At 36.1% G+C, this 12,959-nt stretch overlaps 2 protein-coding genes across 3 annotated transcripts; one reads left to right on the top strand and one right to left on the bottom strand.

Annotated features, from left to right (window-relative positions):
• Window positions 1-1,713: 1,713 nt before the first annotated feature.
• LOC111024993 (uncharacterized) lies at window positions 1,714-7,807 on the bottom strand. 2 transcript variants are annotated; one of them, XM_022302831.2, is made up of 4 exons: window positions 7,464-7,807; window positions 5,299-7,163; window positions 3,097-3,453; window positions 1,714-1,920 (listed from the first exon to the last, which is right to left on the bottom strand). In XM_022302831.2, exons 2-4 carry the CDS (start codon window positions 6,898-6,900, stop codon window positions 1,912-1,914), a joined length of 1,968 nt encoding a protein of 655 aa, XP_022158523.1. In that variant the 5' UTR covers window positions 6,901-7,163; window positions 7,464-7,807; the 3' UTR covers window positions 1,714-1,911. The 2 variants fall into 2 exon arrangements, with proteins under 2 accessions (XP_022158523.1, XP_022158522.1); XM_022302830.2 differs by lacking the exon at window positions 1,714-1,920 and having other exon boundaries at window positions 2,899-3,453.
• A 2,349-nt stretch (window positions 7,808-10,156) lies between these two features.
• Window positions 10,157-12,147, top strand: LOC111024992 (uncharacterized). The gene has a single exon (XM_022302829.2). The coding sequence runs from the start codon at window positions 10,317-10,319 to the stop codon at window positions 12,048-12,050; it is 1,734 nt and encodes a 577-aa protein (XP_022158521.1). The 5' UTR covers window positions 10,157-10,316; the 3' UTR covers window positions 12,051-12,147.
• The last annotated feature ends 812 nt before the right edge of the window (window positions 12,148-12,959 follow it).

The following is a 12,959-nucleotide window of genomic DNA, read 5'->3' as shown; positions in this document are numbered from 1 at the left end:
GCAGGATGTATGTGTTGAGCATTGCAATTTGCATCTCTTCATCTTGGCATTTTTAAATTTTTTAGTAATATAATAAGTGACTTTTTGTTCTCACCACAATAGTGTTTGTTCTAAAACATTTATGTACTAATTGTTGATTAATTAACACCTATGTCCTGCCAAGAAATTGTGAAATTATACTTAAAAAAACAAAAAAGAAAACCAAAATTACATTAAAACTTAATATTAAAGCAGTTCACAAATTATATTTGTTTCTTAAAGTTCATTACCAATTTAAAAAAAGCATCTTTTTATCAAAATGAAAAATAAGAAAGGGTATCCTAATAAGAGGCCAAAGTTAAAAATATTAGAAGGGTTTTACCATATTTTTTAATATTAATTTATCTTTATTAGATCGGAAAAATGAGTAAAGTTCTCTTATTTATTAAATATGGTTTAAAGAAACTTAAAGGTTTTTGGCCTGAATAACACTTTTATTGGAGTAGTATTATTTTTTACCAACTTTTTTCAAAAACTATGTTTCCTAATCTTTGCTGACATCACCCTCGTACCAAATTCCTTACAACTTCTCCAAACTTACCTTCATACAGAGGCATAGGATATGGAAATGTAGAGAGAGTTGAATGGTAAAGATCTGGACGACAAAATACTATCTAAGGGTTTGGTTTTAAAAAAAGAAATTAAATACTCCGACAAAGCCGCCGATAGCCCATTAAAAGGAAAACGTAGCTGGTTATTGGATAGCACTCTTGCTTTCGATCCGGTTGCCCATTAAAATGGAAAACAGAGCTGGTTATTGGATAGCACTCTTGCTTTCAGTTAGATCTCGCTCTCACTCTCGATGGTTGGATCTCGCTCTCAACGGTTGAATCTCACTCGTCGCTCGGAACAAGATTGGAAAGGATAAAAAGTTAACAGTCTAACGGCAGCGATCAAAGCGAGTGAGAGAGGCAGGGAGCAAGAGGGAATGAGAGAGGAGATGCACTATAGAGAGGGAGGAGATCGGAGGAAACCAATAAAATCCTATTTTTAGGGAGAGAAAGTGTGTCTATGAAATTAATTGAATTTTTGTTAATTCTAAATATAACCAAGCTCGATATCATAAAATCAAATCACAAACAATATGTTATTTGTATAAGATTTTTTTCGTTTTGCATCTTATCTCGTTTTAAATGATAAGGTATTTCTCATTTTGAGATAGAAATTTATGATTTTGATAATTTTTTTAAGGTTTTAAAATGAGTCTTCTTCAAAGATGTTTATAGAGAAAACCCAATTTTGTTGTTTTTGAGAAAAAATCGAATGAGAATGAGAGAGAAGAAAAGAAAAATTAGGAGAGAGAGAATGATGATTTTTTTGAAGATAGGGAAGAAAGAGGGAACAAGAGAGAGATCTAAAAATGGGTGGAGGGATAGTGAAAATAATTTGACATCCAGTAAAGATTAGAAAACATAGGTTTTGAAAAAAGTTACTGCCTTGCAAGACTATTCAGCCCAAAAACCCGAACTTAAAAAGTGACCCTAAAAAATGTAAGTTGGAACCCAACCTCTCCTCTCTCATAAAGAGGCAAAAGTTGTGTTCTAAAGACAATTGTCATCTCGCAACTCTTGCTCCGCCTTGCTAACCACATAGTTAAATCCTCATTTACACCTTTCTCACAAACAAAACAAATAATAACTCTTACCATCGCACCACAAACATCGAACACATAAATTAAGTTTTAAACTGCAATTAACTTTTCATTAAGAAATTGAAAAGTTTTGAGCTTCCAACGAAAATTACAAATCGGGATACAGATCTAAAAAACAATCCCAACTATGAATAATATTTGAAGAATAACCCCCAAACTGTGTCTTAAAGGGTAAAGCACCTCTACCTGATCCTCATTATCATGAACACATCCCTTTCCAATCATATATTCTGAAAAAAAGGAAAAAAGATTTTACAGCATTAGCCCAAAGCCTTCTTTCTTTCACTTTGAAGAAAATACCATCAAACTATTATTTCGTAATTTTTCTAACTGAATTAATGAGAGATGCATTACAGCACAAATAAATAAATTCTCTTACAAGAATCACCCTAGTGATCACTGAAAAAAAAAACAACAAACAAACAAAAAAGCACAAAAGTGATTTTTGAGCCACAGATTCAAATTCCATGATGCCACCTCCTTGGGAAGGTAATTAATAAAATACTATCAGTTACTTGCCAACCAAACGTTGCCAAGTCTATCACTTGTCTATGGGACTACTTTAGGTGCACATAAACTGGTTGAACAATCATGGATAACAAAAGAAGACAGAAAAAACTCAGATGCATGCAAGCTTATTTGGAACCTTGACCAGTAGAGTTGTAGATGGTTCAGTAGTTAGTTTTGACCCTAAGTTGTGCCCCTATTTGGTAGGCTAAAGCAAAGTACTTAAATGGGTTCAAATCTTGAGTGGCCCCTACCTTTATCCTGGGGTTTCTTGACAACTTGATATTGTAGGGTTCTATAGAAAGCAGTCGAATCTATGGTCAATCAATAGGTCCGTGGTAGCGTAGCAAGACTAACAAGTAGACAACTGAATTTATGAACGAGCAACTATTTATTAATTGCTTACAAGGCTAAGGATCGTCCGTGTAAGAATTAGGAATTCCTCTTTTGGCTCGTCTCAGAATGGGCGTTATGGCAAACTTAATCCCGTCCGTTCCATTACTTCTAGTGCGTGTCATACTTCTTTTTTGGGGCTTTCTTGGTTGGGAAGTGTCTCTGTCTTAAGCTTGTCCGAATACTCATGGTATCGAGGAAAAAAAAGGATAGAGAGGGGAATGTAGTAATTTTTGGAAGGATGCCCAATTAGAATAAACATCAAAGTGTACATTTATGAGAGAGGGAGAGAGAGAAGATGAAAGGGAGAAAGAAATGGAGGCAACACTCTTAATCAAGAAAAGTTGGCAAAACATTGCAAGTTTTCAGCATACGCTGCACATTGACTTGAAGGAAAAAATAATATGCTCAGATGCATATAACAGCATTTGTGCCTTCGTATTCCTTAAGAAACTCAATCAGAATTCAGCAATGTAATGTAATTATTCTTCCATAGCTTCACTCACCTGAGGTCCCATATTTCCACCTTTGGCAGCTGTGTGCTTCCGATGCTTCTTGCTCTTGACTTTCTTTGCCTTCATTCGTCGTTTTTTCTCATTGGCATCAACCCATGTATAGTCTGGTGGTATGTGGAACGGATCAAATTCATCCTTGTGTAGACTGTCGCTGTCGCTCGACTGCCCACCACGACTTCCTCTCATCCACGAAGCCCATGATGAAGAGCCTTCTGATTCCTTAACTTTGAAATCCTGGAAATGGTCTGGACTGGAAGGAGGAGTTGCAAACTCCTCCACGGGCTGAAGCTCTTCAAACTTTGTGAAAGTAACAAGGACCCTAATTGTTGGGACGATAGGTATGGCAACCTGTATTTCAAAAATAATTGTATCATTTTATGAATTTATGCGTTGGATCAAGTAAATATTTCATATATTTAGTTGTTTTTAACTGTCTCATCTACTAAACTCCGACACGCCTCCAAATCAAGTTAGCAGACTTCTGTAGGCTCCTCTTTACCTCTCCTCTTAGCAAATTAAAGATAACAGACATAAAAAAATCGCAAGTCCCAAAAATTGCAAATGTTTTCATTAGGTTCACATTTCTCTATCACTGACATAGAAATCCAGTAAAAATCAACATATCCACAAAAGGAAAGGGGAAAAAAAAGGGTGCGAAAGAGGAACAGGGTCAACGAGTATTGTTGAGGTGAAGCAGGGACCTGTTGGAGGTAATGGAAGGAGGTTTGCCAGATTGGGATAATGAGGGAGGGATGTACTAGAGAGGGAGGCTAAAGGATCAGTCTTATGTGCTCGTGATAAAGAGTGCTCAGTTATAGCATGCAGAAGAATGCAGTTCAGCGAACGGTGAGATAAGGTTGACCAGAGTGGGGAGATTAGAAATCTCCCACACAGCAATTCTATTATATTATGGATCCGGACAGCATGTGATAGAGCTGATTTTGATCACAGTAGGTGGACAAAACAGACCTTTTACTTCATTAGCATATTTCTCAATCAATAACATGAAAGCTTATTGCTCGTCTTATTTTGGAATGCTTTGCATCCGTAGGGGCGGCTCATCTATAGAATCGAATCAAATTGACAAGTGGCTTCAGGAGTAGCCACGTGGTAAAAGTAAATTTACAACTAAACATCACATTTACAAATTTTTTTTAACCAGAATTTTTCGTTAATAAATGAAAAGGAAAATTGCACATGATAGGAGCGATAGGAAAAGAAAAAATCAAGACGGTTAAGCACAATAAGAATGAACATTAAAAAGGCCATCTAGATTGCAAGTGGTAACAGTAATAACAAAATTTAATAAATTTACATTTTTGAAGATTCTATACCAAACATCTTCAAAATCCTCATGCTGTTCCTCAAAAAAAATATTTTATTCCTTTTCAACCATATTCAAGGAGTGTATCTTCCATAGATTCTTTTTATTGGGTCTCGGAGAAGGCATCAGCCTCTTATGTCATTAGTAGCTCTTCCTTTTTTTATTAATTTTGCTGGCTGTCCGAGTCCATCTTCAAGGAATTAATGGCAGCAGGTTTTTTAAGTTTGTTCAAGTGCCATGCATTATTGATCTGACTTTAATTAGGCCTATTATCTTTTTTCAAGGCTGGAGCCAGAATACGTGGAGTCTACTTTGATAGTGGGAAGAGGTCTTTTTGTGAAGAATTTCCTTCAAAATCGAGGCCCTGAGAGATTCAAAAAGTAAATTTTGGCCGCCTTTTATTCTCTCCATTCTTATTGAAGGAGGAGTCCCTCCGTTTCTTTATGATCCCGTGGCGGTCCTTGTTCTTCTTATTCTTTTCTTTGGTTGCAATGCTCTTTGTTGAGATTCTCTTTTGTTTGTATCGTTTCTTTTTTCTCCTCTTTTTTTCACTCCTTTGGAAGTGACCATGCTTTGTTTTTTTGTTTTTTTTTTCTTTTTTCCAACCATCAAAACACCCCCCTCTGTAACAATTTCACGAAAATTAGAACAACAGAAAATACAAAAAGAAACATCGCCCGAGGGGTAAATATATTTATTAAAAAAACACTACAATTGATCAAGATATCAGAATTAGCCAATGAAACATCTTTCAAGAAGAGAAACATAGATATAAATGCCACCAATGTAAAAGTGAACTCAAACAGAAAGAAGCATAAGAAAAAAATAGCATCAGGGAAATTAGATATGTTTCTACTTTATAGGATTACCTTCACAGGAAAGGTGCCAAGAGGCAACTTGGTAGTCAGAAGTTCCCTTAATCTTCTAATAGCCTTCACCTTGTTAGCAAGAATGTCAAGCAAAGGCAAGAGTTCATCAGTTTTCAAAGGGAAATCTTGTGTCAACCACAAGACTGGTCTCAAACTTTTCTTGTATTCACTCTCATTTTTAGACTCGCTACTGGCTCCTTTCTTCTTTTTTTTCTTACCACTCTTATCTTTTCCCTTCCTGGTATTGTCCCCCATATCTTGAAAAGAAATATCAGAAGAATTTGGAGGCTCAACTACTTTATGATTGGGATTGCTACCTTCTGGGGCCAACTTTGAAAATTTCTTTAGGTTCTTTGAATCGTCCAGCTCTTCATTACTACCCCTTGCACTTTTCTTGTTCCAACCAAACCAACTCTTCTTCTCCTTAACAATACCATTGGATTCAAAATTATCACAGGAACTTATTGACACAGTTTCCTGATTATCAATAGCACCTTGTTCTTCGTACTCAAGATGGCCATCCGAGTTCCCCATACCAAGTGCTGAATCCAATTGCTTTCTCTCCTCAACTGTTAGTACATCATCATATTCGTCATTTTCACCAGTATGCACTAATCTATCTTCGTCATCTGCAGCAAATAGCTCTTCATCAGTCATAGCACCAGGAACCCGCCTTGATTTCACACTCACCATTACATGAAGCATGTCATATATTTTTGCTTTCCAATTTCCAACCACCTCAGTCCTTTCTTGCCGTCGCCAATTTAAATGAGGAACCAACTCAGCCTGGGTTACATCAATGCCTGGTCTATACATATTTGTCCTTGACATTAAATCAACTTCATGAGCAACTTCAGCATCAGTTGGTTGTCCACCAGCACCTTCCAGAGCATTTGTAATTTCCTTCTCTTTGTGCGTAAGAACAATCAAAGAACCAGGTGGTAAAGTAACGACTTTATCATCCGATGAGTAGCCCTCTCCAAGAAATAGAAACGTCTGGTCGGAACGTTGAATTCGAAAACCATCAAAACCAGCAAGGGTCATATCTGCACGGAGATTGGAACCACGTTTCCAAATCCGGTATGTATCTGATGGAGCAATACGCCCAATAAATGGAATTACAGAGCTCTCGAAATGAAAAGTCATTTCCATATAAAAATCACGTATGCGAGCTGCCGTGGCAACAATGCGAGGAAGCCTACGACACCATTTTGCCCAAGCCAGAGGCTGATAGTGCCGCGCAATAATCATAGCTATTGAATCCTCTCTATTGCAAACTGCCTCTTGAAGAGCACTCCAACCATGCTCATTCTGAAGACTCCAATCCGCTCCAGCTGCCATCAAAATCTCAGCAGAAATTCGGTCACAAAGACGTACAGCAAGATGGAGAGGGGTCTCACGTCCTGGGACATCACGCCGGTCAATAACAGCAGATACAGCATCAGCTTGCAGCTCTGCTGCAATAGATTCCGCTTCGGTGTTGACCTCACCCGCCTTGGCCAGCCGTGGTAGCGTGGAGATAATGAATCTAAGAGCAACATAGTCTCGACGTGCAACTGCTAAATGAGCAGGACTATGGGCATATTTAGTAAATTCCTCCATTTGTTCCCTTCTCAAGGTTACTATCTATCTTTTATGCTAAAATCCTTTCAATAAGGACAACTTCATCTATCCATATTTTCCATCCGACAAGTTGACCCAGTTAACTAAACAGGGGATGTCATTCATGGGCATTCTTCCAACTTCGTCCAAGACAACCTAAATTTCCTCGATTTCAAGAGCTCAAGTTCTGAAGTGACAAAAACTTAAACGACCTCATGTGGAGCTCCATTACAGCAGGGTGAAGCAGAACAGTCGAGTAAAATCTGTAAGGAACAACAAATATTGAAGGGCGAAACGAGTTGCTGAAATTCAAAACCATTGTCATAACCCAAAACCCCCATTGGCAAAATTTGGCAAGAAAATCAGGAGTTTCGCTCGGACAACAACATCGACAGGGACAGGGACAGGGAGGGTTAATTTTCACCAAAATGGAATTTGCCCATTTTTCCATACCTTGTACCGAATCAAAAGGAGGAACTAAAAGGAACCCGAATTCCACTTTGGCCAAATAGAAAAAGGGGGAAAAATCAAGGACCCAACAAAGAAGAAAGCAAATTAAGTACCTGGGAACACGAACAAGGCCGTGGAGCTGAATGTTGGGTGTTTCAAGTCTTGGGGTTTCCAAGACTTGAGAAAGATGGGAGAAATTGATGCTGATGAAGAGAATATCGGGGCGATGGAATCATAGAGCTAGGATCGTGGCGCCATTAACAAGTGGAAGGGAAGATCACGAAACTAGATGAGCTTCGGGAATTGGCATTCACCATGAGAATTGAGAGTTTTGATGATCTTCTTTCTTCTTTCTTTCGTTCTTTGTTCTTCAATTCGCCATCATCGTAAACGAGCCTTATTTCACCGATTGTTAGGTCCAATTAGCGGTGGCCGGACTCATGACTTTGCCTCTTCTTTCATTATTTTATTTTGTTGTTATTATTATTATTATTATTATTATTTCTCAACGAAAATGCTTCACAGCTTATGGTAGGTTTGGAAACATAAATTTCAAGACTACAATTGAATGAAAAACAGAGTTGCGTATTTCCCAACAACTGATATTTAGTTCCATCTTAAATAATATTGATTGATTGATTAGTGTATATATTATAAATTTTCTAAATTTGTTATTTTATAATATTATATGATTTAGAATATTTTACGTTTTATATCCTTTATTTTAATAAAAATAATATGAGTTTATAACATCGAAATAATGTATTTATCAAAAAGATTATTTTTTTAATGTAATTTTGTATTTTAAAGTTTTAAATTCAAAATCTTTAAGAAACGTTGTTTCGAGAATTTTCAATTTGAATAAGAGATATTCATTGAATCTACTCGATCTATTAAACCTGAAATTTGAGAATAACGTAACAAACACCGTACCAATAACAACTTTGAGTATTTTCTTCTCTCAGCTATAATTTTATATTGAGATTTTTCAATTCATGATTTTTTTTATTTGAATTTGTACTGCCTTGATTTTCGAAGTTTAAATTTAAATATTATTTTTGTTTTTATCTTCGTGAAATGTCAATTTTAGTCTTTGTATTTTCAATTTGATTGATCTATATAATATTTATTTTAATTCTTGCACTTAAAAAGAAAAGTAGCTGTATAATACAAAATTAATACCCAACAAAAAAAAGTAATACAAAGCTAGGGCTTAAGAAGTTTTTCTTAATTATTATTATTTGACTAAATTATGATTTAAAAATGAGATTAAAAAAATAAAACAAATAGATTAAAATTATCATTTTAAAAGGCATTTTAGAAGTACGGTAAAAAAAAAGATAAAATTAAAATTACATGGACTAAAATAAACGAAAGATGAAAGTATAGAAACTAGATTTTATCTAAATTAATATAATATGAGAGTTTTGTTTTAAAATTATGTAGTTATTTTTAAAAGCAAAAAAGAATAATAATAATAAATTGGTTTTGGAAAACATAATATTTTTGCTTTTTTTTTTTTTTTTGAAAGAATAGAGTTGTTTTAAATGGTTATGTCATGGTGGCAACCCATAGACAACTCTATTCTAAAAAATTATATTTTAGTCCTCTAATTTAAAAATACATTTGTCTCGATTTTTTTTAATTTTTATTTAAAAGATATATGGTCTCGATTGATTTATTGATGGACACACCTATAAAAGTGCAATTGAAAAATTATAAAGAAAGTTATATATTTGGGTATATAAGAATGTTGATTTTTATGGAGATAGTTCCATAAAAAAAATTATTATCTTTTATTTTAAAATAAATAAATATATATACCTTTCTTCGCCTTCAGCCTTAATTAAGGGTGCCCATTTTTCTTATGAGTTTTCATCTAACACACTGAGACCGATGCAAGACCTTTCTCTGTGGAAAAAAAAATCCATTATATGATTTTTTCCAAGTAGGAATATTTATCTGAGAATAAGGAAGAGTGGAAACAAAAAAAGACTGTGATAAAAATATGTATTGATATTTTATAGTGGAACCAATGATGGTATGTCTCTCTCTTTATCTTCTTAATTACGAGATTATTTTTCCTAATTGCATATCTTATGCCCTAGACTTGAAATAATCCAAGAATCAAATCTTTCCTAACATGAAATTCTAAGGAATTAGCCTATTAACCAAGTATCACAAGACACATATCAAGGTACAATTCATTGAGCCAACTCACCCATGAGATGAACCTCTTCGGCTAAGTGGCCTAGAGGCTACGGTCGAGCTAAAGACCCATAGACCTAGGCCAAACAGGAGGTCATTGACTGAGCTTCAAGCTCATGGGTTGAGTCGAAAACTCTAAACTTTGGGCCAAACTTAGTCAATGAGCTAAGCTCTCGGGGACCCAACAACCCATGAACTAGCATTGTTTCTACATTTCCAAATCCTAAGATTTAGTTTTCGAAAATAATCTTAGTTTTTTTTCTAGTACAACGTGTGTAGGTGGGGAGTCAAACTCTCAATCTTTTGATTGGAGATAAATGTTAATTATCACTTAGCTATGCTCGCTTTGACAATTAATCTTAGTTTAAAATGAACTAAAGATAAATAACCAATATGAAGATAGTTAAGTATATATTTTCCACGAATCCATGCTATTACCTACTGTATGCTAAAAAGACTAAAATGTATTAATAAAACAGAAAAAATAATTCAATGGAAACTTTTTAAACTATAGGCTTTTTTTTCTTTAATTTGTTTTGGGGAAAAGACACATATGGATATATAGATGAGGTGTGCAGCAGAGAACAAATCACAGGATTCCTTATCTTTGGCATTTGCTCTAAAATCCACTTGTGTGTGCTTTTTACATTTTCCAAGCAGCTCCCAATCCCCATCTCCCGCCTTGTCTCCGCCATTTTTCTTCCCACTTTAAGAAACTAATCAGAAATCACTTCCATGAACACAGAATGGCATAGCAAATGCCATCAACGAGCATGTTTTCCCCTGAATTTCTACCTCACACCCTCCCCTTCACCAACCCATCCAAGCCCACCTACCAAACGCATTCCAATTCCCTCCTCAGTTGCAGAATCCCCAGAATCTGTCTCAGAAATGGCGCATCTGCTGGAACCAGACAGCCCCATCTCCCCATTTTCGACAACAGAGAGACCCATTTGATGAAACTTCTCAACAGATCCTGCAGGGCTGGGAAACACAACGAGTCGCTCTACTTTCTTGAAAGCGTGGTCAGTAAAGGCTTCAAGCCCGATGTTGTGCTCTGTACCAAGCTCATCAAAGGGTTCTTCAATTCGAGGAATTTGAAGAAAGCTGTTCGGGTCATGGAGATTTTGGAAAGGTATGGGGACCCAGATGTTTATTCTTACAATGCTATGATTAGTGGGTTTAGTAAAGCCAACCAAATTGAGTCTGCAAACGAGGTGTTTGATAGAATGCGCAGCAGAGGATTTTCCCCTGATGTTGTTACTTATAATATAATGATTGGGAGTTTGTGTAGTAGAGGGAAGCTTGAGCTTGGTTTTGAAGTCATGGATGAGCTTCTGAAAGATGGGTGTAAGCCATCTGTTATTACTTACACAATTCTTATCGATGCCACCATTCTTGAAGGTCGGATCGATGACACTCTTGAGCTGTTCGACGAAATGCTCTCGAGGGGCCTTCGTCCCGACATGTATACATACAATGCCATCATTAGGGGAATCTGCAAGGAAGGGATGGAGGATCGAGCCGTGGCGTTCATCCGTGATTTGGCTGCAAGAGGGTGCAATCCAGATGTAATTTCGTACAACATTCTGCTGCGTTCTTTTCTAAACAAAAGAAGGTGGGAAGAGGGAGAGAAGCTCATGAAAGACATGGTTTTAAGTGGATGTGAACCAAATGTGGTTACTCACAGCATTTTGATCAGTTCACTATGTCGGGAAGGGAAAGTCGGGGAGGCGGTGAATGTGTTGAAGGTGATGAAGGAGAAGGGGTTAACCCCAGATGCATATAGCTATGATCCTCTGATTTCTGCCTTCTGCAAAGAAGGGAGATTGGATTTAGCCATAGAGTTTTTGCACAAAATGTTCTCTGATGGCTGTTTGCCTGATATTGTAAACTACAATACAATTTTGGCTACTCTGTGTAAATTTGGAAGTGCTGATAAGGCTTTAGACATCTTTGAGAAGCTAGAGGAAGTGGGTTGCCCTCCAAATGTCAGCTCCTACAACACCATGTTCAGTGCACTTTGGAGCTGTGGGAACAAGATCAAAGCTCTAGAAATGATATCAGAAATGATAAGCAAAGGGATCGACCCCGACGAGATAACATACAATTCGCTGATTTCGTGCTTGTGTCGGGACGGATTGGTCGATGAGGCTGTTGGGTTGTTGGTAGACATGGAATCCACCAGCTTCAAGCCAACAGTGATAAGCTTCAACATTGTCCTTCTGGGAATGTGCAAAGCACATAGGATTCTTGAAGGCATTGAATTGCTGATAACAATGGTCGAGAAGGGTCGCCTACCGAACGAAACTAGCTATGTCTTGTTGATCGAGGGGATCGCTTATGCCGGGTGGCGAGCGGAGGCAATGGAGCTGGCCAACTGTTTGTACAGATTGGGAGTTATTTGTGAGGACTCTTCGAAGCGTTTGAACAAGACATTTCCAATGCTTGGCGTTTATAAAGGGCTAAGCTTATCAGGAATCAAAAACTAGCTCTTGCCAAGTTGTTTTTTACTACAAAAATTTCGAGTTGTGGCCATTTTTGTGAAACAATTTGAAAGAAAAATGATTCTGATTGTTTTCCTGTTGAGCTCAGTGAGTAAAAAGCATTAATTGGACATAGCTTTATATAGAGTAGGGGAGGTGGAGCATAAATTTCGACAATTTAGAAGATTAAGAACATCAGACGCATTGTTGGATTATTCCATAGCTAATGAAGCCATAATATATAGTTTCAGAAAGTTCAATTAATTTTACAAATCACATCTTAGGCATGTGATTAATAAATTGGTTCAAAATGTTAAAATTTTGGGACAATTGTAAAAGTAGCAAAAAAAAAAAAACTAATAACTATTTGCAATACTAGCAACGACATTTTAGTTTTGCAAAAACAGCGAAATTCAGAAGTTCCACCCATGCATGGTATAGAAAGGGAGTGATTGCAAATAAATAAATAAATAAAAATATCCCACCCATGCATGATATAGAAAAGGAGCCATTGAAAAATAATAATAATAAATAAATAAATAAACAAATAAAAATACAAAATACAAAATTAGCAACGATATTCTAATTTTGCAAAATAACAAATTTTGGAAGTCGAACCCATGCACAATTAGAAAAAAAGTATAATTTATCATTAGCTCAATGTGCTAAATTCCTTATTTCTGTTTATTTCATCGTACATAAACAGTATTCTCATGTACCATTGATTTACCTTTTTCAATTATTGATATACCTCTGATATGGGTGTACTCATATACCACTAATGAACTGTATTTTGATATACCGTTGATTTACTTTATTCAATTATTGATATACTTTATTGATATTCCTATGATATATATGTTGATATATGTTACTCATATACCATTTATAACCGATATACATTGATGCAGTCTA

This window comes from Momordica charantia (genome assembly GCF_013281855.1).
Source record: "Momordica charantia cultivar OHB3-1 chromosome 6 unlocalized genomic scaffold, Mcharantia_2.0 BLBB01000006.1, whole genome shotgun sequence".
Classification (NCBI taxonomy): domain Eukaryota; kingdom Viridiplantae; phylum Streptophyta; class Magnoliopsida; order Cucurbitales; family Cucurbitaceae; genus Momordica; species Momordica charantia.
The sequence above is the reverse complement of the archived record's forward strand: the minus strand, read 5'-3'. Positions and strand labels throughout refer to the sequence as shown.